Below are 27,830 nucleotides of genomic sequence, written 5' to 3' on the forward strand. Positions count from 1 at the left end.
ATGTCCCTATAACAGCATCAACCACATAAAAAGACAAATTATATTATTTTATAACATATTATAGACATGTCTATTATATCCTGTTGTCAGTTTCCCTTTAAAGAAAAAATCTTTCTTGAAGTTTTCTTTATAGATCCTTTTATTTTCACCAATGGCTGCTGATCTGGTGCAACTTTATTATATACAGTACAAAAAAGACATCCTGTGCCTGTGCTGTTTGCTAGGAAACAGTGAAAGAAATTATAAAAAGTTTTTACAAAAGAGTTTTACTATAACTTATTATAAGAGTTCTGTCTATTTATTATACCAAACTATGTTTTTTGTTTGTAGCCATCTGAATGTAACATTCCTTCTATGAGTTTTTTTGATATATAGCCAAAGGGGTTGACTGTCTTATACAACTCTCATCTGTCATTGCAATCATAAGAGCATAATGAAAAAGTTGTCTCTCTCGCTCTTCTCTTCGCATGATCTTTGAATCTGAGACAGCAGACAGGGTTTAAGAATAGACATAAGAAATAAAAAACTCTCCACAGTCAGTCACATGAACATTCCACATCTGCCATACAGAGTAAATTTCCATATCCAAAGTGAAAAAGATTGGGATGTTCAAGGTACGTTTTATGTTTTTGGAATTAATTAACCATGTATCCTATAGACGCAAATGATCCAAAAACTTACAGGCGTAGGTCAGAGCTGTGAAAGCTGCTTGTATTAAATTATGTCTGCATGATCCCTTTTAATTTGCATGGTTTATCCCAATAGTATAATGCTGGATATTGTTTCCACTGAGTGAAAGGGAGAGAAAGAGACAGAAGGAAAAAGACATTGCTTCGATTAGCTAGAGGAACTGCAATGTTGGCGACCGCAATGGAGTATCAGCCCTTATTACACAAGCAGAGTGGAAGCAGGGTAAGTGGCCAGTGTCTGTCGGTATAGATGGTGGATGAATGGATGATGTGTAATCACGACAAACCACTTAGTGTTAATTCTGTCCTTCAAACCAAGCAAAGTTCTATATAGCTCTGACTATCCCTCATATGACTACTGTGTGTTTAAAATGTATGAGGATCCTTTAGAATCATGAACTAGTGTATTTATTCATTGCTTTAGCTGGCTGAACAGTACCCGTTACTGTGCAATGTATTATGACATTTTTACTCTATAGCGCTAACATATTCCACATGGCTGTAGAGATACTCATTGTTTTATGTTTTGCATATTTTACTTTTTATAAATATAACGATGCATGACTTTACAGAAGTTTTAGAATCTTATATGTTGACCTCTGGTGTGATACAGCAATAGGTTAATATTGTGACAATGTTGTGTTTGCCTTTCTGTTTACCATGTGGATTGTGTGTGGTGTTGTTGTTGTTGTTTTTTCACTGCAGTAGTGTCACTTCCTTTTCCACAACTCCACTGCCTCACTGATCAAGATCAAATGGGTGAGGATTATTTGCATCTCTTTCTAATAATTCCTCTCGATATTATAGAAAATCTAGCTAGAATTACTAATAGCTTTAGAGCAAATATCCAGTCAGTCAGTGATCTCTGGCATCACAAGTACTACTATAATTTGTTGGTATGATGTATTTACTGCTTTTGTTTATGCATTTTTGCTGTATTTGCTTTATGTCACACAATGTACAGTAAAAATAGTGTGAGGCCATGTTAGGCTATGTTCACATCTATTCATGTTAGTTTACATTTATTACTGACTTACTAGTCTACTTGTGACTACATTTGGTCAGTTTTCAGACTATAGCATTTTTTATTTTTTTACAGGACTCTAAAACAGACCACAAAAATATATATTTTGTCTTTTTGTAAAGTAGAAATGTCCCCCAGAATGAGAAAAGCACACCACACATGCCTGACCAGTGCGCCGTTCATTTTGTATGGGGCTTCCGAACATTGCCAAGCTCAGGAGTCAGACTCTACCAATGAGTTAGTTATTCCCTGTTGATTTGAAGTTAACCCCTTTAAGATTATGTACACTTTATGCCAAGCATAGTGGTTCTAGTTTCCAAAAGGATCATGTAGATGTTTTGTTTGTTTGGTTTGTAAATAATAAGAGAAAACATGTTATTTTTATTATTTCTACCTTGCTTCTCTCATGCAATTTTTGCTTATCACAATTTAGCATCATCACTGTGTTTATTGAAACCAGGCAATATATGAACGTTAGTTTTATGAATGAATGTTTTTTGTGTGTTTATCTTATGAAAAGTGGGAAGTGTGCATATCAGTTTAAAACAAATATATTTACCTGGGCACAAATAAATAGTAACATATTTGTATTTCATACCATTTCTTATATATTCCAACTAGCATAGAGGACTGAATAATATTGCACAATTTCTATTTTAGGCTAGGTTTCCACTTTTTTTTTTACACCTAAAAAACGCCAGCGAAAACACCGGAAAAACTGCCACGGTTTTTACCTGTGTTTTGGCAGTTTTTCTGGTGTTTTTTCTGACATTTTTCCTGGTGTCTGGAAACAGCAAAATATGTACCCTGTGTCAGTTTTCTCACTGCCTTCAGGTACCACTCTGTGGGTCGGATGCTGAGAGCCCGGTCCACAGAATGTAAGGAGATGAGGAGTGATGTATAGCATTACTACTTACTTCCCCCGGCCGTATAGTATACAGGGGGGCATAGTGTACCCGTGTATACTATACAGGAGCTGGGAATCCTGTCACCAGACTGACAGGACTACCTGCTCCTATAGCCCCTTTGGGCGGTATACAGAATATACAGCTATCTATAGATAGCTGTATATAGTGTATACAGAAGACGAGATCCACTTACCTCTCTAGCTCCCTGTTGGGTCCATGTAGCTCCTCCCCCTAGTGATGACATAATTAGGGGGCAGAGCTACAGACGGGAGCCAGGCTGGTAAGGGTGTGAGGCTCTGTTGTACGTTTTGTAATGTGAACAGAGCCTTCTGCCAGTGTCTTCCCAGACAGGGAGACTCCAGCTGTTGCTAAACTACACCTCCTACCATGCCTAGACAACCAAAGGCTGTCTGGGCATGCTGGGAGTTGTAGTTTTGCAACAATTGTAGGCTCTCTGTTTGGGAAGACATTGCATTATGGGCACAAAAAGAGCGACAAAAATGTCCAAAAATGTTTCTTTTTTCTTCTTGTTTCAGATCCGTGTTTGCAGAGCATTCCGACAGATTCGGAGGACTACTGCAGATGAACTGTTTTTTTTTTTTTTTAATAAAATGGTTATTGAGGGCTGTGGGGGAGTGTTTTTTTTATAAAATAATTTTTCCAATGTGTCGTGTTTTTTTATTAAATTGAATTTTCAGGCTTAGTAGTGGGAGCTGTCTAATAGACGGAATCCATTACTAAGCCGGGGCTTAGCGTTAGCCCCACAAACAGCTAGCGCTAACCTCCAATTATTACCTTGGTATCCACCGCCATAGGGGTGCCTGGAAAAGCCGGTACCAACAGGCCCAAAGCATCAAAAATGGCACTCCTGGGCCTAGCCGATAACAGACTGGCATTATCTAGGCTGGGGAGGGCCAGTAACAATGTTCTCGCCCACCCTGGTAACGTCAGGCTGCTACTGCTTGGTTGGTATCTGGCTAAGAATAAAAATATGGGGAACCCCATGCATTTTTTTTTATAAATAAATTAAAATAAAAAAAAATAAAACACATAGGGTTACCCGTATTTTTATTCTCAGCCAGATACCAACCAAGCAGCAATAGCCTGAAATTACCAGGGGGGCCGAGCACCATTGTTACTGGCCCTCTCCAGCATAAATAACGCCAGCCTGTTACCGCCTAGGCCCAGGAGCACCATTTTTGATGCTCTGGGCCTGTTGGTACCGGCTCTTTCCGACACCCCTGTGGCGGTGGGTACCAGGGTAATAATTGGGGGTTAGTGCTAGCTGTTTTTGGGCACTAAGCCCCGGCTTAGTTATGGTTTCCATCTATTAGACAGCTTCCACTACTAAGCCTGAAAATTTAATTTAAAAAAAAAACACGACACATTGGAAAAATAATTTTATTTAAAAAAAACACTCCCCCACAGCCCTTGTTAACTATTTTATTCAAAGAAAAAAAATCCAGTTCATCTGCAGTAGTCCTCCGAATGCGCTGTAATCCTCTGCATACATGGATCTGAAACGAGAAGAAAAAAAAACTAAACAAAAAATTGGTTAGTACATTTTTGGCGCTCTCTGCTCGGGAGATTGCCCATAATGCAATGTCTTCCCAAACAGGGAGCCTCCAATTGTTGCAAAACTACAACTACCAGCATGCCCAGACAGCCGAAGGCATGCTGGGGGTTGTAGTTTAGCAACAGCTGGAGTCTCCCTGTCTGGGAAGATACTGACAGATGGGTCTGTTCACATTTTACAAAATGTACAATGTGAACAGAGTCTCACACTCTTGCCAGCCTGGCTCCCATCTGAAGCTCTGCCCCCTAATGACATCATCACTAGGGGCTGAGCTACAAGGACCCAGCCAGGACTGGAGGGACGTAAGCGGACTTTGTCTTTGGTATACACTATATACAGCTATCTATAGATAGCTGTATATAGTGTATACTGCCCAAAGGGTTAACCTACATTGTCCAGCAGTGTAAGTTAACTCTTTCCTTGCTGGGCTGGCACATAGCGCACAGCTCAGCAAGGGGCTAAGAGAGCCAGCAATGTGTATACTGTATACACATTGCAGGCTCACTTTAAGTTCTTGCTGGGCAGTAGATATATGACCAGATCGCAGCAAGTGTCACTCCTGACAAGCGCTGTGATCCTCCTGTATAATGTGTAGATGCAGCTGGCCGCTTCTATGGTCCCCTGCACTGCCATATACATATATATATATATATATATATATATATATATATATATATATATATACATACACCTATTCATATTTCCCACAGAGTTGTGATTGGCTGTAACCTTCTGGCCAATCACAGCTCTCTGCAGGAAATATGAATAGGTGTATATATATGGCAGTGCAGGGGACCATAGAAGAGCGGCCGGCCGCATCTATACATTATACAGGAGGATCGCAACGGACCCTGGGCGATCTGTCAATTAGTACAGGTAACTACTACTCCCATCATGGAACAGTTTGTTTCATGCTGGGAGTAGTAGTACTACCTTAAAAAAGAAACCTAAAAAACACACACACTACATTTGTATTATTGTCGGCTAAATTTTTTGTGCCCTACCCGCCCAAGTAAATTGATCCCTGTTTAAAAATTATTATTTGTATTACATTTTAATACAAAAGGTATCTCCATCACTCTGGATCGCTAAAGTCCAAAAAAGAATAAAAACCTCCTGCAAAAACTCCAAAGTTAAAATGCACATGCTGTTTTTCTTGGCGTTTTTTCACTCCCATAGACTTCTATGGGAGGAAAACGACAAGATTTTCCCGAAAAAACGGCAAAGTCTCAACAAGAGGTCGTTTTTGAAAAACTGCCAAGGAGCCCACAATAGCAGAAGTACACCAAAAGGATAAAAAAAATCGCCAAACTGAAAAACGCCAAGTGAATATGGCATTTTGCAGTTCCCTATTGACTTGCAGCTAACATCTGGCCGCAGCATTTTTCCCCACAAAAAACACCATGCGGCAGAATGGGCTTTTTTATGGGCGTTTTTGCCAAAAAAACTAAACAAGTGGAAACCTAGCCTAAATCTGGCCCTGCCAAAAGGGACTTGACTATAACCTCTCCCAGGAATAAAGGTGTAGTCTGGCAAAATGCAACTTATCCCCTATCCATATGATAAGGGATAAGTGTTTGATTGCAGGGGGTTTGACTGATGGGACACCATGCAATCTTCTGCCCGGTGCCCCGACTTTGTACCAAGAGCATGTGCCACAGACTGTTCTCTATGGGGGGACCTGAGTGCTGTACTCGGCCATCCCTGCTACTCCCATGGAATTGAATAGAGAACGTGTCGTCTGTAGCACGCACTGCTCTCAGAGAGTCTGGGCGCAGGGCTGGAGATAGAAGGGGGTTCTAGCGGCCGGACCTAGCGATCAAACACTTATTCCTTAAACTGTGGATAGGTAATAAGTTATTTTTCGCTGGACTACACCTTTAAGCACACTTTTCTGCTTGTCCCCAACAGGTTTTCCATGACAGGTTAACGGTGTCCCACATTCTCAGCAGGATCTTCAGATGTAGCAGTCACAGACTGTTAATGAACTCAGGCTTCACCACATCAGAGGCAGATCGTACTGTAACACTGAGTGGTTCTTAATGATCCTAATAAACAAATCAATACCCCATTGCCATGCCACTTGGAAGATAAATGAACGATTTATTGCAGTATAAATGTAAAAAGACTCTAGAAGCAGATACAGATAACTTAAAGGGTTACAAAATAAAATATAAAGCACTAGTGAAATAATTTATTCAGGAGCAAATGGTTTATGACAATAAGAGTCATAAATAACTAAGCTCCTGTTACAGTGTGTAGTTTTTGACTACTAATAATTCCTTAACAAGACAAAAATATATTATTTTTAAATATTCCCAATAGGCAGGGATTGGGGTTAAAAAGCAAAAAAACAAACCTTACCCCTAAATCCACTGTCACGTAAGCGCTGCTGACACTGCTCTAGTATTCTTCATTGGACATGCTGTAATGATATTGCATATGTGGCAGTGTGATGTAACAGGCCTGGGCCCATTACATCCAGCTGTCGCCCAGCGTATCACTGGCCGTGGCAGTACATCACTGTGGCAAGTGATAAGCTCAATGCAGTGTGACCTGTCAGGCCCCAGAATGTGGTAGAAGACTGGTTCCAGAGGATGGGAGACCTATATCAGCGCAGTGGTGGTGTAACGTCGGCCCTGTATGTCAATCATTCACTTAGCTAAAGAATGGAAAGGGGGACAAAATCAAAACCATTAAACCCACCATGACATACAGTTTCGTCATGGTAGTGTTATGGATGTATGGAGAGGGTTCAGGAGCCAACTCCGCTCTATACCTGGCAGATGCCAGCTGCATTTAGCAGCTGACAACTGGCACTAATAGCCATATTAATTGTTCTTCACTCTCATGCTATAGTGACATCCTGGTGTACTTACTTATGTGAGATACTGTATCACACATGTGACTAGCCAAATGTAAAACTGATTGCCCTTAAACTCGGGAGCATTTTTTGTTCCTTTGTGGAGTCAGATGATTTGATAACATCTTGCTTTAATATACAAAGATCTTATTAATAAGCCGCTGGTCTAGATTAATGGACATTTTGTTGTAAACTTATGCGGAAGTTAAAACTTTCACTAATCTACCATCCAATAACAGAAAATAATTTTGTATTCCCATTTTTACATTCAGCCAACATGTGATGGCGATGGTACTGTCATCCACCCACTATCTAAGTCTATGTTGGTGTTTTAAATACAATTAAACCTCTTCGAGCCATCTTTTATGAAGGAGGAGGGGGCAGGGGGTTCTCTCAAAGAAAAAATAACTATACAGAATGCAGGTTAAATTGTCTTTTTTGGTCATCAAACATGTACAGTTTGCAAATAAACACAAATAATGCTGAAAGAGCAAAAAAACTTATGTGTCCTATCATTTGCCAAAATACTGTTGTCTCAGTATGGTACACCATCTAATTTCTTGTCCCCAATATTGTTGCCCCCAACAAGGCTACCCATCTCATTCCTGGTACCTAGTCTGTTTCACTATCTTATTCCTATCTCCCAGTATGGGTTTCCATCTCATTCCAGGTCCATGAGATGGTTCTCCATCTTATTCCTCCCCCTTGCATTTGTGACCCCTAGCATAGCTCCCCCCTCTCAATCCCAGTCCCCAGGGCGGCTCCCTATCTTATTCCTATTCCACAGTACGGCTCCCCATCTCTCTGGCTCCTTATCTTATTTCTAATCTACAGGATAGCTTCCTCTTTCATTCCTGGTCCACATCATGTCCCTCTTTCATTCCTGGTCCCCTGCATGTCCCTCTTTCATTCCTGGTCCCCAGTCTCTTGACTATGCTGTTAAATTTTAATAGTTCAGAGATTTCTGCATGCAGCTATATCAAATGTTTATGTTTAGTTTTTTTGTTTATACTTTTTTTAAAATAAAAAAGATAAAAAACTTTGTTAGGCTTGTCCCATACCCATACAGAACAGACCCATACTTACCAGCCTCGTTCCTGAAGGTCCCCTTCTGTAGCCCCTCCTCTAGTGACAGCATTTTTAGAGGCAGGGCTACTGAAGAAAAGGCCTCTACCCCAGCAAGCAGGTTGGTAAGTAGATACCAGCTCTTTAACACATTATAGACTGAGGGCGTACAAGTACGCCCTTGAGTCCTGGTGTTTAAGGATCAAGGGTGTACGTGTTACCAAGGTTTGAGGTTTGCTCATGTGCTGTGCGCTTCATACCCGGTGGATCCTGGTTGCTATCAGCATGATAGACCCATGGTTAATGCCGGGCATCACCGATCGGGCCAATGCCCGGCATTAACCCTTTAAATGTTGCAAAGTTGAATGCGGGGTTAATGGTGTCGGCTTGCTCCCGATCAGCTGAGTGGACGGCGGGAGGGCCCTTTCCTGCCTCGTCGCTGTCCGATCGGTGCTCTGAGGTTCCAGTCAGGCTCTGCAGGCTGGAGCAGCAGAGCACTTATAACACTGATCAATGCGGAGGCAAAGCATAGCATTGAACAGTGTATGCAAACGCAAGATTTCATGGTATAGCCCCCTGTGAGGACAGAAAAAAAATGTAAAAAGCATTAAAAAAAAAGAGTTAATAAAAGTGAATTAACCCCTTCCCTAATGAAAGTTTGAATCATTCCCCTTTTCAAATTTGTTAAATAAAATAATGTAAACAATAATAAACATAAACATATGTGGTATTGCCGTATGCGTAAATGTCCGAACTACTATAAAAAATGCCAAAAAGTCAAAAATGTCACATTTTTGGACACTTCATAGACCATAAAAAAAATTATAAAAAACAATCAAACAGTCCCATCAAAACAAAACTGGTACCAAAACTGGTACCAAGATAAAAAATACTAAATTTATTTTAAAACCACCTTTAGCTTGTACTGAAAGTATGATCATTCATTCATTAAAGAGCTACAAGGCATAGAAATAATCATTGATTTGAACAGATTTAATAATTGCCAGAATAAATTAAAGTAAAGATTTTGTACAACAATTCAATGTTCCTCTTGAGAAAAAAAAGTCCATATTATCCAGAAAATTGCTTAGAGCAGAATGAGTTGAAAGAATCATGCAACCTGCATGTGATACTCAGAATCCATGCTACATTAATGCTGACTTTGTAGCATAAAATTGTTCTAAACCGCCAATTGTTCTAAAGCACATTGGTGCTCTCACTGGAACCAAACTCTCAAAACATTATTTTTATTAGTGTTAAATTGTGATTTCAGCATGTATTGTAAAGTGTAGTGATATTACATAGTAGAATACATATACCAGGGGTCCAGAGCTATCACACATTGACATCTGAGGAGCTAAATTACAGAATAGTGAATACATTTAATAACAATTTTGCACAAAACTAAATACACTGAAATGAGGCATCTGCATATTTTGTGATATTAACCCTTCAAAATAATGACAAGGTGATTTTAGCGATATCATTGCTGTTATTGTGTGAGACCCTTAGAGTCCCCTTATGAACCCCACTAATCAATCTCTCAATGTCAGTGGGTAGGGCAAGAGCTGGGATCTTTGCCTGTAGTACACACACAGTTCTTTATTTCCTTTATCTGGTCAGTTACAAAAAAAAGCACATACTCCTCTCCCCTCAAAAGCACATATGGGGAGATTTATCAAAACCTGTGCAGAGGAAAAATTGCCCAGTTGCCCATAGCAACCAATCAGATCGCTTCTTTCATTTTTAACAAGGCCTCTGCAAAATGAAACAAGCGAGCTGATTGGTTGCTATGGGCAACTGGGCAACTTTTCCTTTTGCACAGGTTTTGTTAAATCTCCCCCATAGTGCTGCTATATCATTGCTATGTTATAACATAGTGCTGGTGAAAGTGCAAAAAATAAAAAAGTGCACCTAACACAGACTGAACTGAGCAGGGCCAAAGATTTACACAGTAAATGAGAAGGGGAGAAGAGGGTACTGATTTACTGACTTTGCAAAGTGGTATGTGAGTAGAAATAAAAGAAAAAGCAGTAGCACAGCAAGGAAAGGGTTACACTAAGCACTGAACTGCTAATGGTTCTGCTGAAAAGGTAAAGAGAGGGAGTAGGTACACTAGTATAAGGGACAACTGTCTAGAGCTATTTGGATGGTTAGAGATCAGAGGGAAGACTTGATTTTCTTTTCAGTACAGTGTGGATCATCTTCAGCAGGCAGACTAGCTCTGTGTGCAGGTGTGATGGCACACTAGTGCTTCTGTGTGTGGTGCAAGATTGTGGTTCGAGGTGGTTAGATGTATCACTTTGTGATGCCAGGGCACTGTTAACCTACACAGTCCAATGATAGGACAGCTTCTCCTGGGCCAGGCGTGGGATAAGAAATACACCAATGCCAGGCTACAGAAAACTGTCTTTACTGAGACAGAAGTAAATGTTACAATCCTCACAGTGCAGATTAGAGTAGAGGAGATGCAGAGTAACCCTGGGGAGCCCTGTAGACTTGCTGTGACTTGTAGTATATTACTTGGGACTTTAGACTTAATTCTGAGGCCTCCCATGCTGAATAGCGTTCTGTTAGTGTCCAATTAACGCTACACTGCCATGGTATGAACTATAACTGTGTGGCCAGTCGACTCACCAGGTATTATGCTCACAATTAGGAATTTCTGAATACTCCTGGGCAGGGAACACTTGTAGAACAGCACGGTCACTTGCTTGAAGGTTTGCTTTAAGCTTCCCTTGAATCACCTCACACTCCTGCTGTCTCTTTTCCACACTGCAGTTCACACTGAGCTCTGCACACAGCAACAACACTCACTTAAAGTAAGCACTGACAGGCTAGACTGAATAACTCCTCCCCCCTACACTATATATGGCCTAGCTAGGGGGCCTCCCATTGGGCAACCAGGGTCACATGTGTAATCTGCATCATGCCTCCAGTGCAAAACAATATAAATTAACAGGCAAAGATCATAACAAATATTAAAGCATCACCTGAGAAGCAGGGCCGTTTGCAGGCACCTGAAGCAATGTTTACCTTACAGGAGGCACTTAGGTACTGGGATACCACACCGGTACACAACCAATGCTCTCTCCCGCACTCCTGCAGGAAAGGGAAACCCCTAGTGGTAAATATTTTAGAGCTGCTTTTCTGGAGGTAAGGATTTATTTTTGGTAAGAAAAAAAAAGGGACACATACCCTGGAGGGAAGTTTTATGAAATGACATTGGACATTTAGAGGCTATGCCTATTCTTGCAAACTAATTTTCATTGCTTCATTGCAGCTGAACTGTCTTGGTTAAAAATCTTTTACTATTATAGCTGCTTGCCAAACCTATGTGTCTCCGAGTTAAAAGGCAACACATGGTAGTCTGATTTAACAGTCATATGTCCTTCCAGGGATGATTGGAAGAAATAAATTCAATGACAGGATTGTGTTTAGTGAGTTGACCTTTTACCTTGGGAAGGTCAATCACCGCAATGTAAGAATTTGGGGCTCAGAAAAACTATGTGCCCTCATTGAGCACCTGAGGGACATCTGGATAACGTTTTGCAGTGGTCATGAATTTATCATGTGCCACTTTTTGCACAATTTGTTGCAGACCAGCCCAAACCTGGTTGTAAAAAGTCACATATTTTGGTGCAACAAGTTAAAAAGTCACAGAGGAGGAACACTGACCTACTACCATGTCTGTTTTCTACTTGAGTACACATTGTGTTTTCTATCCCCTCTTTTTTTTTTTTTGAACATGTTGTCTGCACTCTTCCCCACCCCCTCAGCCCAACCCTATATAAGTAGTAGTTAGCTACACATGGGCCTTTTCTTTCCTGGCAGCCTCCCAGTTTGGCTGGGAGAGCATGGTAAGTGTGCTATAACATCCTGTTCACACTGGTGTGGTGCTGTGCGGCGTCCGTTGCTGCTGTGGCGCCGTGTCTGCGGGGAGGTGCGACCCATGGACTGGTTTGAGTGGCGTTGGGGCCGCTCTGCCAGTGGATCGTTCCCCCTGTGGGCACTGGTGCCGCGGCGGTGGTGGTCGCCGCCCAGTGATACGCCATTTTATGCTAGGGACGTTAGGGACCCACTCTAAATAGGTGGCCTTGACGTGGCGGGTGGGCTTTGTACTTTTTGATCAAAACATATATACTAACAACCTGTTAGTTATTGAAATTATGCTGAGAAGCAATTGGATCATTGTGCAAGATTGTAGATGTGCACCATGTCTGTTTTCTACTTGAGTACACATTGTGTTTTCTATCCCCTTTTTTTTAATTTTTTTTAACATGTTGTCTGCACTCTTCCCCACCCCCTCAGCCCAACCCTATATAAGTAGTAGTTAGCTACACATGGGCCTTTTCTTTCCTGGCAGCCTCCCAGTTTGACTGGGAGAGCATGGTAAGTGTGCTATAACATCCTGTTCACACTGGTGTGGTGCTATGCGGCATCCGTTGCTGCTGTGGCGCCGTGTCTTTGGGGAGGTGTGACCCATGGACTGGTTTGAGTGACGTTGGGGCTGCTCTGCCAGTGGGTCGTTCCCCCTGTGGGCACTGATGTCGCAGCGGTGGTGGTCGCCGCCCAGTGCTACGTCATTTTATGTTAGGGACGTTAGGGACCCACTCTAAATAGGTGGCCTTGACGTGGCGAGTGGGCTTTGTACTTTTTGATCAAAATGTATATACTAACAACCTGTTAGTTATTGAAATGATGCTGAGAAGCAATTGGATCATTGTGCAAGATTGTAGATGTACACCATGTCTGTTTTCTACTTGAGTACAAAAAGTTAGATTTTATTTCCATCATTTACACTTTCAAAATAACAGAAAACAAAAAAATGATGTCTGCAAAAGTTTGGCTACCCTGCAGAGTTAATATCTTGTACTGCCCCCTTTGGTAAGTATCACAGCTTGTAAACACTTTTTGTAGCCAGCCAAGAGTCTTTAACTTCTTGCTTGAGGTATCTTTGCCCATTCTTCCTTACAAAAGTCTTCCAGTTCTTTGAGATTTCTGGGCTGTCTGGCACGCACTGCTCTTTTAAGGTCTATCCATAGATTTTCAATTATGTTGAGGTCAGGAGATTGTGAAGGCCATGGCAAAACCTTTAGTTCAAGCCTCTTGATGCAATCCCCAGTGGATTTCGAGGTGTGTTTAGGATCATTATCCATTTGTAGAAGCCATCCTCTCTTTAACTTCAGCTTAATACGAAGCCCATACGCGAAACGTGCGTTGGGGTGTTGGTGCTTGGTGTTCCTGGCTTGTGGGTATATGACTGGTAGTTTCTTTAGGTATTTTTAGTGTCCAACATTTGGTTTTCATTTCTGTCTATAATACTGTATTGCTGCTCCCTATCTCATATTTATGTATGTTAGATGTTATATCTACATTGTACTATACTAGGAGTTTGCAGTTTTGTCAGTTCCTTTATTGTATATGTTCTCTATTGAATACCTACATTACCCATACCAGATTCACTGGCACTTGTTGTCTCCTGCTTAAGGTTATCCTTTGCTTTTTTAATCATTTTAATTGTTTGTCTTATTTTGTCTAATAAAGATTGTCATACTTTTTAGAAATATTATTAGTATTGTGGGTCTCTTTGTTTTTTGGTTATATATTGGTACCCCTGGGACCTACATACGGCGCTTAAATGTTTGCCGTGTTGTTGTTTGGCTAAACCAAAACTATAACTCCTAGCAAGGTCAGTCTGGGCATGCTGAAAGTTGTAGTTTTCCTACATCTATAGAGGGACATAAGATGGCGGTGGGGTCGTGGTGTGGCCAACACCTCTACCCCACCTCCTCACCATGTGGGTCAATGTAGGCAGCATAGTTCCCCCACATTAGGTAGGCAGCATAGTTTCCCTATATTAGGTAGACAACATAGTTTCCCCACATTGAGTAGGCAGCATAGATTCCCCACATTAGGTAGCGCAGTTTCCCCATATAAGGTAGCATAGTTTCCCCATATTAGGTAGAAAAATATACGCACTGCGCAGTTCTACGTTTTTTTCTGGTTAAAGCTAATAGGAGGCACTAAAAGACTTACGCACTATATTGCTATGCTTATTTCTGGTGCAACCGTACTACTTTAAAAAAAAAAGTGAAATATATACCAGGGCTGTGTAGTCTGAGTCAAGAAGTCGGAGTCGGACTAAATTTTGGGTACCTGGAGTCGGGGTCAGCAAACAATGCTCCGACTCTGACTCCTACTAAATTTAGATTGGAATAAGAAAAAAAAAAAGCAAATTTAAATGTCCCAATTCACAAAAAGTTATAATTAATGACTTCTCTATTGTAAGAATAAAGACCAATGCATGCAGGGCCTCACGTAACCGCAAAAACAAACACGTTAAGTGACCGTCAAGAAGTATGTTTTTCATGTACTTCACTATATGGCACACAACGCACAATGAGTGGCAATACTTATACTTTCCATAGTGTTGTGTCCTGCTGTTACAGGGAACCCATGGGTAACCTAGCCTCTCACTGATAAGGTATTAAGTTAATATGTTTTTTGCAGGACTAGAGACACTTGTATAAGTGAAGGGAATGGAGGGTCAATAGTTCAAGACTGAAGCTGTAAACCATTGGAAAAACTGCTGCCATACAGCTAAGGCTATAAAAACTTGTAAACTCTGATTGTTAGCTTAAAGGGGTACTCCGCCCCTAGACATCTTATCCCCTATTGCATAAAGGGGGCGCATATTAATACAGAGGAGTCGGAGTCGGAAAGTTGGGGAGTCGGAAATACAAAAAACTGTGGAGTCGGAACATTTATCTACCGACTCCACAGCCCTGATATATACACACTCCGCAGTTCTAAGTTTTTTCTGGTTAAAGGGGTACTCCACTGGAAAACATTTTTTTAAAATCAATTGGTGTCAGAAAGTTAAACAGATTTGTAAAGTACTTCTATTTTAAAATATTAATCCTTCCAGTATTTATCAGCTGCTGTATGCTCCACAGGAATTATTTTCTTTTAGAATTTCCTTTCTGTCTGACCACAGTGCTCTCTGCTGACACCTCTGTCCATGTCAGGAACTGTCCAGACTACATGCAAAACTGCATAGCAAACCTCTCCTGCTCTGGACAGTGGTGTCATGGACAGAGGTGGACAGAGGTGGACAGAAAGGACATGGACATAGGTGTCAGCAGAGAGCACTGTGGCCAGACAGAAAGGAAATTCATAAACAAAATAACTTCCTCTGTAGTATACAGCAGCTGATAAGTAATGGAAGGATTAAGATTTTTAAATAGAAGTAATTTACAAATCTGTTTAACTTTTTGCACCAGTTGATTTAAAAATAAAGGTTTTCTAGCAGAGTATCCCTTTAACCCCTTAAGGACTCGGCCATTTTTTGCAATTCTGACCACTGTCACTTTAAACATTAATAACTCTGGAATGCTTTTAGTTATCATTCTGATTCCGAGATTGTTTTTTCCTGACATATTCTACTTTAACATAGTTGTAAAATTTTGTGGTAACTTGCATCCTTTCTTGGTGAAAAATCCCAAAATTTGATGAAAAATTGGAAATTTTTGCATTTTTCTAACTTTGAAGCTCTTTGCTTGTAAGGAAAATGGATATTCCAAATAATTTTTTTTTTAATTCACATTTCCAATATGTGTACTTTATGTTTGCATCATAAAATTGACGTGTTTTTACTTTTGGAGGACACCAGAGGGCTTCAAAGTTCAGCAGCAATTTTCCAATTTTTCACAAAATTTTGAAACTCGCTTTTTTTCAGGGACCAGTTCACGTTTGAAGTGGATTTGAAGGGTCTTCATATTAGAAATACCCCACAAATTACCCCATTATAAAAAGTGCACCCCCCAAAGTATTCAAAATGACATTCAGTCAGTGTTTTAACCCTTTAGGTGTTTCACAGGAATAGCAGCAAAGTGAAGGAGAGAATTCACAATCTTCATTTTTTACACTCGCATGTTCTTGTAGACCCAATTTTTTAATTGTTCGGCGGGCGCAGTAGAGGGCTCAGAAGGGAAGGAGCGACAAATGGTTTTTGGGGGGCATGTCACCTTTAGGAAGCCCCTATGGTGCCAGAACAGCAAAAAAAAAACACATGGCATACCATTTTGGAAACTAGACCCCTCGGGGAACATAAGAAGGGGTAAAGTGAACCTTAATACCCCACAGGTGATTCACGACTTTTGCATATGTAAAAAAAAAAAAAAAAATTTTCCTAAAATGCTTGGTTTCCCAAAAGTTTTACATTTTTAAAAAGGGTAATAGCAGAAAATACCCCCCAAAATTTGAAGCCCAATTTCTCCCGATGCAGAAAACACTCCTATGGGGGTGAAAAGTGCTCTGCTGGTGCACTACAGGTCTCAGAAGAGAAGGAGTCACATTTGGCTTTTTGAAAGCAAATTTTGCTCTGGGGGCATGCCGCATTTAGGAAGCCCCTATGGTGCCTCGACAGCAAAAAAAAACACATGGCATACTATTTTGGAAACTAGACCCCTTGGGGAACGTAACAAGGGGTTAAGTGAACCTTAATACCCCACAGGTGTTTCACGACTTTTGCATATGTAAAAAAAAATATTTTTTTTTTACCTAAAATGCTTCTTTTCCCAAAAATTTTACATTTCTAAAAATGGTAAAAGCAAAAAATACCCCCCAAAATTTGTAAAAAATTTCTCCCGAGTACGGCGATACCCCATATGTGACCCTAAACTGTTGCCTTGAAATACAACAGGGCTCCAAAGTGAGAGCGCCATGCGCATTTGAGGCCTAAATTAGGGATTTGCATAGGGGTGGACATAGGGGTATTCTACGCCAGTGATTCCCAAACAGGGTGCCTCCCGCTGTTGCATAACTCCCAGCATGCCTGAACAGTCAGTGGCTGTCTGTTAATACTGGGAGTTGTTGTTTTGCAACAGCTGGAGGCTCCGTTTTGGAAACCGTGGCGTACCAGTTGTTTTTCATTTTTATTGGGGAGGGGGGCTGTGTAGGGGCATGTGTATATGTAGTGTTTTTTACTTTTTATTTTATTGTGTGTTAGGGTAGTGTAGTGTTTTTAGGGTACAGTCACATGGTCGGGGGTTCACAGTAGTTTCTCGCTGGCAGTTTGAGCTGCGGCAGAAAATTTGCCGCAGCTCAAACTTGCAGCCGGATACTTACTGTAAACCTCCGCCCATGTACATTCACATTGGGGGGGAGAAACATCCAGCTGTTGCAAAACTACAACTCCCAGCATGTACGGTCTATCAGTGCATGCTGGGAGTTGTAGTTTTGCAACAGCTGGAGGCACACTGGTTGTGAAACACCGAGTTTAGTAACAAACTCAGTGTTTTGCAACCAGTGTGCCTTCAGCTGTTGCAAAAGCTACAACCCCCAGTATGTACGGACAGCGGAAGAGCATGCTGGGTCTTGTTGTTTGTTGTTGATTCAACAGCTGGAGGCATACTACTTTGGCTGGGGATTGTAGTTATGCAACAGCTGGAGACACACTGGTTTGCTACTTGTTACACAACCAGTGTGCCTTCAGCTGTTGCAAAACTACAACTCTCAGCAGTCACCGACAGCCAACGGGCATGCTGGGAGTTGTAGTTATGCAACCAGCAGATGCACCACTACAACTCCCAGCATGCACTTTAGCTGATTGTGCAAGCTGGGAGTTGTAGTTATACAACAGCTGAAGGTACACTTTTCTATAGAAAAAATGTGCCTCCAGCTGTTGCAAAACTATAAGTCCCAGCATGCCCATAAGGGAATGCTGGGAGCTGTGGTGATCTGCCTCTTGCTGTTGCATAACTACAGCTCCCAGCATGCCCTTTTTGCATGCTGGGAGCTGTTGCTAAGCAACAGCAGGAGGCTGTCACTCACCTCCTGCTGCTGCTTCGGGCACAGGTCAGTCCCGCCGCCGCCGCTGTCGCTCCTGGGGCCCCGATCCCAACATTGACGCCGGGGATCGGGTCCACGTCCCGCACCCGCTCACGTGCTCCGGAAGAGGGGCGGAGCGGGTTGCGCGAGTGACACCCGCAGCAGGCACCTGACGAATCAGGGTGATCGTGAGGTGGCACCAGTGCCACCTCACCCCTGCTGGCTATGGCTGTTCGGGGCCGTCAGAGACGGCCCTGATCAGCCAGTAATTCCGGGTCACTGGGTCACTGGAGACCCGATTGACCCGGAATCTGCCGCAGATCGCTGGACTGAATTGTCCAGCGATCTGCGGCCATCGCCGACATGGGGGGTCATCATGACCCCCCTGGGCGATATGCCCCGATGCTTGCTGAACGATTTCAGCAGGAAACCGGCACCGGCTCCCCTCTGGCTAGCGGCGGGGGGCCGGGATTTGACAGTACGTACTCAAACGTCCTGAGTCCTTAAGGACTCGGAAAAGGGGTCGTTTGAGTACGTCCTGCGTCCTTAAGGGGTTAAAGCTAATAGTGGGCAGTAAGTGTAAAAGCACTAAAAGACTTACGCACTAGATTGTTAAGCTTATTTCTGGTGCAACCCTACTGGGGTGTATTACTCTAAAAAAGGGGAAATATATACGCACTCTGCTGTTGTACGTGTTTACAGTTTAAATCGTATAGTGGCCTTGTAGTGTAAAAGCAGGGATATATACACATTGAGTGTTCCGCAAGTTTCTGTTGCAGCTGTATAGGGGCGTATTTATCTATAAAAAGTTAAATATAGATGCACTCTGCTGTTGTACATGTTTTCTGTTTCAATCGTATAGTGGCCTGTTAGTGTAAAAGCAGGGATATATACACATATTGAGTGTTCCACAAGTTTCTGTTGAATCCGTAGAGGGGTGTCTAGCTCTATTAAAAGTAAAATATATACGCACACCACTGTTCTAAAAGTATGTCAGGCAGAGAAGTGATAGGCCGTGCACAGAGGAGTGGCAGAGGCATAAATTTATCAGGCGCAGGCAGAGGTCGCAGCAGAGTAGGGGTGCGCGGAAGCAGGAGTCGCAGTGAGAGGTCTGAGCTCCCAGTGTCAGCTAGCGATCGTGTCTCGACCAGCAACCCAGCAGCCGTCATTGATTGGTTAACGCTGTCATCCACTTCTTCCCAAGTGACATCCAACACCCCCAGTCAATAGTCAGTGATTTCCTCAGACTCAACCCTCAGTTGGCATGGCCCGGGAGCAGTCCCTGTCCTCCAACTGCCTCTGTCCTATGCTATTCCCTCACGCAGAGAAGTATTGTATGCTGTGGGCTCAGCTCCACTATACAGCGAGGACAATTCACTAGAGGAGAGTCAGCAGCTACTGCCAAGATGTGAAGGAGATATATGCAGTTTCCTCCACTAGGCGGGCAAGTAGTGATGAGGGGAGTGGCCTGGGAGGTGGAGTTGGGAGCTTTCAGGTTCCTGAAGCAGACACTGTTGAAGAACCTGAGGAGGACATCAGTGACGTGCAGGCACAACTCGATGATGATGAAGCCGATCACCCTTGGAAGCCGGGTGCAGAAGGGGCTTCATCATCATCAGGAGAAGAGGGTGTCAGGTTGCCCGTGAGGCAGCATCTGAGCCAGAAAGGTGGTAGCATGGTTGGGAGTCAGCAGGGTGGCAGCAGTGGGAAGTCTGGAACCAAACGTGTCCTGGGTAGACCACCTGCTTCGCGGCAGCCTACCTGCCCGGGACGTAGTGGAGCAGGGGTTTCCAGAGTCCGCAGCAGTAGCAGTGCAAACTGTTGGGGAGAAAATCAGCTACTCAGCAGTGTGTCAGTTTTTTGTCAAGCATCCGGAGGAGGTTAACTTGGCCACATGTAAGATATGTCGGCAGAAAGGTTAAATGTGGCTCCGATGTGGTGGTCCAGCCTGCTGCAGCAACTGCTGCATCACCCAGTGGCACACCGCTCCCTGTTTCAGGCAGCCAACGCTTCACCACCTCAGACAACTGTGTGTCATACCCATGTTCTGTCGGTCCAGATGCTCCTCCTACTTCTCGTCAGTCACTCTGGCAGCAATCCATCACCGAAGCGATTTCCAAGAGACAACAGTGTGTGCCCACTCATCCAACGGTGCAGAAGCTGAATGTGCTCCGGTCCAAGTTGCTGGTGCTGCAGTCCCTCCCTTTTTCAAGTGGTGAACTCTGCACCTTTCAGAGAACTGATAGTTTGTGCCTAGCCAAGGTGGTGAGTCCCAAGCCATAATTTATTTTCAAAAAAGGCAGTAAAAGCCCTGCACAAATATGTAGAACAGAAGGTGGGCCAGTACTTGAGCCTGTCGGTGTGTACCAAAGTGCAAGGCAGCGCCGATGTGTGGAGCTGTATCTATGGTTAGGGACAATACATGTCCTTTACAACCCACTGGGTAAATGTGGTTCCTGCACAGACACACCAGCAACTTGGCCAGGTCACGCTGCTTCCGCCTCCATGTTCTCATGCCGTTGGTCCTGCAACAATGTACGACTCTGCCTCCTCATCCTCCAACATGTCCTCAGCCTCCACTGCACGTACAAGTCACAGTGCCCCTATAGCATACCATGTGTGCAGGGCACAGCGGTGTTACGCTATTCTTCATTTGGTTTGCCTTAGCGAACAGAGTCACACAGGGACAGAACTGCTCAAAGTGATTCATCGAGAAATCAGATCATTGTCTGCATGGCACACGTGTTCAATCTGGTTGTCAAGTGGTTTCTAAAGTGTTCCACCCATCTGTAAGACATCCTAACAATGGCCAGGAAACTTTGCATGCACTTCAGCCACTTGTATACCACAAAGCACCTCTTCCTTGAGCTCCAGTGTCAGAAAGGCATCCTTCAACATAGTCTGAAATTCGACGTTTCCACCTGTTGGAATTCCACCCTCCATATGTTGGATCGACAATATGAACAGAAATAGGCCAACAACAATTACTTGATGATCCAAACGGATCGGGGTACTCCCCTGTGTAATTTTGATGTCAACCAGTGGCAGCTTATATGTGACACCTGCGATTTGCTCAGGCCCTTTGAGGAAGCCACATTATTTGTCAGTCGCCAAGATTACAGGATGATCAATGTCATTCCACTGCTTTATTTCCTAAAACAGATGTTGGAAACAAATGCTGGTCAGGGCACTGGAGACATGGCGCCTGCATCTCACGGCCACATGAGCCCTGTGGGGGCTGAACTGAAAGAGGAGGGGGAGGGGGACAGTGGAGCACAGGCAATGTGTAGCAAAATGGTTGGGAGGAGCAGGAGCAGCAAGAGGAGTTACAGGGTGTTGAGGAAGATGCGATAGAGGATCCAGACACACTGTGGCAGTATGCAGTGGAGATGGAGGCAGGGAATCCCTTCGAGTCACTTGCACAAATGGCACGATGCATGCTCACTTGCTTTAGTAGGGACCCCCGAATTGTCACCATTCGGCAGCGGGATGACTTCTGGCTCTCCACCTTGTTGAACCCTCGCTACCAGCCCAAAATGGGGGCCTTTTTTACACCCACTGAGAGGGAGGAAAAACTGACCTACTACAGAGAAATCCTACTTAGTCAGTTGGCTGATTCCTATCTGCGCCATCGTCCATCCTCTCGCAGGTCTGACTGCGCTCACGTTCCACTGCCATGGCTGCTGGGGAGGGGTGGGGTGGCAGGAGCAGTACCAGCTCCATCAGCAGCAGCCTGAGTCTACAGTCGCTGATGAATAGCTTACTTCACCTGCATAGTGAAGCAACTCATCAGCAGAAGCAGGTAGACCTTGAGCAGGACCTGAACGAGCAGGTTGGCACACTGAAAATCCGCTAGACTTCTGGGCAGACAAACTTAATTAGTGGCCGCAACTAGCAGAGTTTGCCCTGGAAAAGCTGTTCTGCCCGGCCAGTAATGTGGCATCAGAGCGAGTGCTTAGTGCGGCAGGGCCATAGTAACTCCAAGGAGAACTTGCCTGTCCACCAAAAATGTGGAGAGACTGACCTTTGTCAAGATGAATCAGGCTTGGGTCAGTAAGGATTTCCACCCACCAATGCCTGATGCATCAGACTAGATTATCCATGGTGCCAAACCAACACTTTGACAAAAGAGACCGGTTTCTTCTGCCTATCTGACTCAGCTACTATTCTGATCCTACCAACTGCCTGATGCCACACATCTGATGCCAAGTGCTCCTTCTTTCACCCACCTTCATCAGCGGGTAATGGTATTGCCACCCACCGCCCCACTCTGTCACCAGGTCACTTTCAGGACTCCTGATGCTGCTGCTGCCACCTCCAGGCTCTGTCATTTTGCCGTCAAATGATCTCCTCATGCTGCTGCTGCCACCTCCAGGCTCTGTCCTTGTGCCACCATATGGTCTCCTCATGCTGCTGCCACCTCCAGGCTCTGTCATTGTGCCACCCTGTGGTCTTATCATGCTACTGCCACCTACAGGCTGTCATTGTGCCGCTCTGCGGAATACATAGGCTGCCACTACCTCCAGGCTGTGATCACATTGTGCCGCTATGTGTTCTCCTCATGCTGCTGGCACATTAAATTTGTTAATCTCTTCAAAATCTTCAATTGACATTTAAAAAATCTCTTTAATCTCTTCAATTGTGAGGCCCAGTGGTCTCGTCAGGCTAATGCCACATCCAGGCTCCAAGGAAACGGGTTGGAGTGATAAAAAAAACCATAACATGGCACGTGTTCAATCTGGTTGTCAAGCAGTTCCTTAAAGGGGTATTCCAGGCAAAACCTTTTTTATAAATATCAGCTGGCTCCGGAAAGTTAAACAGATTTGTAAATTACTTCTATTAAAAAATCTTAATCCTTCCAATAGTTATTAGCTTCTGAAGTTTTCTGTCTAACTGCTCAATGATGATGTCACGTCCCGGGAGCTGTGCATGATGGGAGAATATCCCCATAGGAACTGCACAGCTCCCGGGATGTGAGTCATCAGAGAGCAGTTAGACAGAAAACAACAACTCAACTTCAGAAGTTAATAACTATTGGAAGGATTAAGATTTTTTAATAGAAGTAATTTACACATCTGTTTAACTTTCCAGAGCCAGTTGATATATAAAAAAAGTTTTGGCCTGGAATACCGTGTTAAGTCTTTCATCCATCTGCAAGAGATCCTTAAAATGGTCAGGAAACTTTGCATGCACTTCAGCCACTGGTGCACCAAAAAGCACACCCTTCTTATGTTTGTTGTCATATATTAGCTCTCGAATTACCACAAGAATCCAAGGAAACAGGTTGGAGCGATAAAAATAAACCATAACTGATTAAATGAAACCTTCGCAGTTTCATACGCAGTTCACAGTACCAGCCATCAGCCATGTTTACTTACATGTGCATGGCTTAATATATTAGACAAGCATATGATACTGGCAGGATCTACCCAGTAGCCCTCCCGGGTCAGGCCTGCACCACTGAGAGGGAGGACAAACTGATACACTACTCTGTCATTGTGCCCCTTTGTTGCCTACATAGGCTGACACCACCTCCAAACTGTGTCATTGTGCTGCCATATGATCTCATGCTGCTGATGGCACATTAAACTCGTTATTCTCTTTAAACTCTTCTATTGACATCTCAAAAATGTCTTTAATCTCATCAATTGTGACGCCATATGGTTTCCTGACCCTGCTGCCACATCCAGACTCTGTCATTGTGCTACGACAAGACAAAGTGTTCAACACCCCTATTGAGGCTCCTTGTAGCCCAGAAATAGCCGTTTTTAATAGTGATTCACTGTGAATATATTTGGATCGAACCAAATTTTTTCGGAAAATTCTGCAAATCGCCGAATCAAATTTTTCAAAAATGCACCCATCTCTACAGACCACTATTAAATTGGCTTATCTTAAAGCATGAAGTGTGCAATTGTGTATCTCCCTCAGCATCTTTGTCCCATATTGGGGGAGATTTATCATTGCCTTCCTTACATTTTATTGGCTGAAATGTTGCCCAGTTAGTTTTTGCGCAAATATTTTGCTCAATTTTAAAATAGATAACTTTGGCAAAAGTGACTGTGAAATGCAGTGCTTTATTTTTTTACTTTACAGTAGACAAGATTCATTAACTGCGTCTTTTTAAAAAGGCGCAAAAATAAAGCGCAAACGTTAAAAAAAAACACAATTTCATACCACATCTGCCTTGCCTTAGAAATATGACATCCTACAGCAAGTTCTGATGGGATTTTTCATTTGTGCAAAATTTATCAAAGTCTGTGTGCCTTATTGATAAATTTGGCGCACATAAGCCAAAAACACATTAAAGAGAAAAGGCTCTGAAGTGACTAAACACAGACACATATTGATAAATCTTCCCCATTATGTTTAAATGGCAGCTTTAAGGCAATGGCCACATGGTAACCCGTCACCAGCAGCAGTATCATTGATGTAGCATAAAGCACAGTAATAGTGGGATGTTATTGTTTCCTGCTTGTGTGGTGTCCCCAGCACCCAAAGGCTGTCCTGTGGGCTAAAGACTGCCTCAGGCATTCCTGCTGTCTATATGTTGGGCCCACTGCTCTATTGTCTGACCTGTGATAATGTGATTTATTGCTGTGCCATGTTATGTCATCATATGTGTTAATCTATACTCTGTACATTTAAGGGGTTGTGGTAGAGGGACCAGGTGACCCTGACACCCAATGGTAGACCCCAAAACATAGGAGGGAGGAGATTTCAGTTAGTGAGGAGAAGTTGTTGGAGTGTGAGCTGCAGTGAAGAGAAGAGTGTCCCAGCTAGCAAGCTGAGGAGGAGTCTAGGGAAAAGAAGTCTACTAAATTCCACACAAAAAGAAAATACCCCGGTGCACAGGTGAATCGTCAAAGCCTGGCGGTAAACGAATCTCTACTTTATTCAGCCAGTCAAGTTAAAGGGGTGCTCCGCCCCTAGACATCTTATCCCCTATCCAAAGGATAGGGGATAAGATGTCAGATCGCCGGGGTCCCGCTGTCACACCCCCTCCCATAGACTTGCATTGAGGGGCGGAGTGTGACGTCACACGGGGGCAGAGTCGTGACGTCACGATCTTCCGTCCTCGTGGTCGAGATGGACTCAGCCTGAGAACCTCCAGCGGTTCCGGAATCTGCTAAAGGTGGGTGCCGCATGGTAGATCCCGGGGGTCTCCAGCAGCGGGACCCCGGCGATCTGACATCTTATCCCCTTTCCTTTGGATAGGCACTCCTCCTCTCGGTGTCCAAAAATCAGGGCCTTAATAACAATTTCTTGAAACTCAAGAAATGTCCCTGTCCCACCTGCATTACGTGATAGCACGTATGCATTGTACAGTGCCATCTGCACAATGTGCAACACAAGCTTTTCGTACCAGGCCTTCATTTTTCTCATGGCACTGTACGGCTTGAGGACTTGATCGGATAAGTCCACCCTTCCCATGTATTTGTTATAATCCAGAATGCAATCTGGCTTGGAGACAGTGTAACTTGTGCCTAGTACAGGGACAGTGGTGGAGCCGCTGCCATGGATGGATGTCAATATAAGGAGATCTCTTTTGTCTTTATATTTTAGCAGCAAGAGGTTATTGCTGCAAAGTGCCCTGCTCTTACCTCTTGGCAGTGGTTGGTTTGGGGAGGCCTCGCTGGTTCTTGTGAACAGTGCCACAGGTGGCAGCAAAGCACTGAAAGAGAGGCAGGCTTGAATAAAAATTGTCCATGTAAAGGTGATAACCTTTGTCTAAAACCAGGTACACCATGTCCCAGACAATTTTCCCACTTACTCCAAGAGAGGGGGGGGGCATTCGGGGGGCGCAATAATGCTGTCTTTCCCTTCATACACTGAAAATTTATGAGTGTACCCCAAGATGATTTTGAACCGCTTGTACAATTTAATTCAGTACCTGACCCTCTTTTTGGGCAGGTACTGATGGAATTTAAGCCGGACTTTGAAGTGGACTAGGGATTCATCCACACAAATATCCTTTTCTGGGATGTATGCATCTAAGAACTTGGCACTGAAATGGTCAATTATTGGCAGAAGTTTATAGAGGCGATCAAAAGAGGGGTCATTTGGGGGTGGGCGTTGGGTATTGTCACTGTAGTGGAGGAATTTGAGGATTACCTCAAATCTTTTGCGAAGCATATTGTTGCTGTACAGTGGGGTATGGTACAGAATGTCCGCACTCCAATACTGCCTCATTTCCGGCTTTTTCACTATGCCCATGTGGAAAACAAGGCCCCAAAATGTCATAATTTCATCAGAAGTGACAGGGGTCCAGTTTGAATATGATGAAGTGGGGTTCTGGGTCAAAAATTGTTGGGTATATAAATTGGTCTGTTGTACAATTATGTTGACCAATTCATCCGAATTATTTTTTTTTTCAATACTCAATTTCAGTAAAGCCATCTGTACTGAATAGGATTCCTCAGCTGGCCATGTACTCAGGAATCTGGGCCTCATCTTTTTCTGGGACTGGGGTCCACACAGGGTCACTTGGTTTGGGTGATGGCTCAGGCAGTGTCCTGTGACGTCTTTGTCGTGGTTCCTCATCACTACTGGAGGAGGATGAGGAGGAGGACGGCAAGAGGAATGGGGTGTATTCCTCTTCTGCATCACTGGCAGTCTCCGTATCAGATGCAAGAATGTCATGAGCCTCTTCTACCATGAACACCCTTTGCGATGAGCGGGTTGGTCGGGACATTTTTTGTGTTTCAAATTTGGGTTGGGGTGTATTTTGTGATTTAACAAGTGTAAGGGGTCTGAGAAATATTAGATTTATTCATGTTACTAAACGTCCCTAAAGCCCTGCCTATTTCAGGAATCTAAGGTCTATATATATATATATATATATATATATATACTAGCTGAGTACCCGGCGTTGCCCGGTTTTTCCTTCCTAACCCTTGTTGGGGAGGAAAATAAACAAAGGAGGAAGCTTTTGACTTCATATCCCATCCTCATATATTGTTGTCATATCCCAACCCCATATCCCGTCCTCATATCCTGACCTCCTATCCCGACCTCCTATCTCGACCTCCTATTCCGTCCTCCTATCACGTCCTCCTATCCCGTCCTCCTTTCCTATCCTCCTATTTTGACCTCCTATCTCAACCTCCTATCTTGACCTCCTATCCCGACCTCCTATCCCGTCCTTCTATCTCGACCTCCTATCTCGACCTCCTATCCAGTCCTCATATCTTGACCTCCTATCTCGACCTCCTATCCCGTCCTCCTATCCCATCCTTCTATCCCGTCCTCCTATCCCGTCCTCCTATCCAGTCCTCCTATCTCGACCTCCTATCTCGACCTCCTATCTCGACCTCCTATCCCATCCTCCTATCTCGACATCCTATCCAGACCTCCTATCCCGTCCTCCTATCCCAACCTCATATCCCGACCTCCTACCCCGACCTCATATCTCGTCCTCCTATCCCGTCCTCCTATCCCGACTTCCAATCTCGACCTCCTATCAGGACCTCCCATCCCGTCCTCATATCCCGACCCGTAATATGTGTACCAGGTATTGAAATATCTCCAGCCGTACGGAAGTTATGTGGGAACATACATTTCCCATTGATTTGCATGGGACTTTAAACAAAAACCCCGACCCTCACAAATGGGGGTAGTTAAGGGTTAAATTAAGTATCCTATATTTTAAGTGGACATATAAGTAACATGTGACCAAGTATTATCGAAATATCTCCAGCCGTTTGGAAGTTATACAGTAACATATATTTCCCATTGACTTGTATGGGACTTTAAACATAAACCCCGCCCCTGGCAAATGGGGGTGAGTAAGGGTTAAATCACCTATCCTATGTTTGTTGTTGACATATAAGTAACATGTGTGCCAAGTTTCATGTTAATATCTTTAGCC

General features: G+C 43.5%; 1 protein-coding gene across 1 annotated transcript in view; it reads left to right on the plus strand.

Annotated features, from left to right (window-relative positions):
• The first annotated feature begins 494 nt into the window (after positions 1-494).
• Positions 495-27,830, plus strand: part of LOC130309111 (solute carrier family 2, facilitated glucose transporter member 11-like) — an 87,913-nt gene continuing 60,577 nt past the window's right edge. The window contains exons 1-2 of the mRNA XM_056552285.1: positions 495-614; positions 766-912. Of these exons, the coding sequence (XP_056408260.1) occupies positions 856-912 (57 nt within the window). The 5' untranslated portion in view covers positions 495-614; positions 766-855. The remainder of the gene's footprint in view (positions 615-765; positions 913-27,830) is intronic.

This window comes from Hyla sarda, chromosome 1 (genome assembly GCF_029499605.1).
Source record: "Hyla sarda isolate aHylSar1 chromosome 1, aHylSar1.hap1, whole genome shotgun sequence".
Taxonomy (NCBI): Eukaryota; Metazoa; Chordata; class Amphibia; order Anura; family Hylidae; genus Hyla; species Hyla sarda.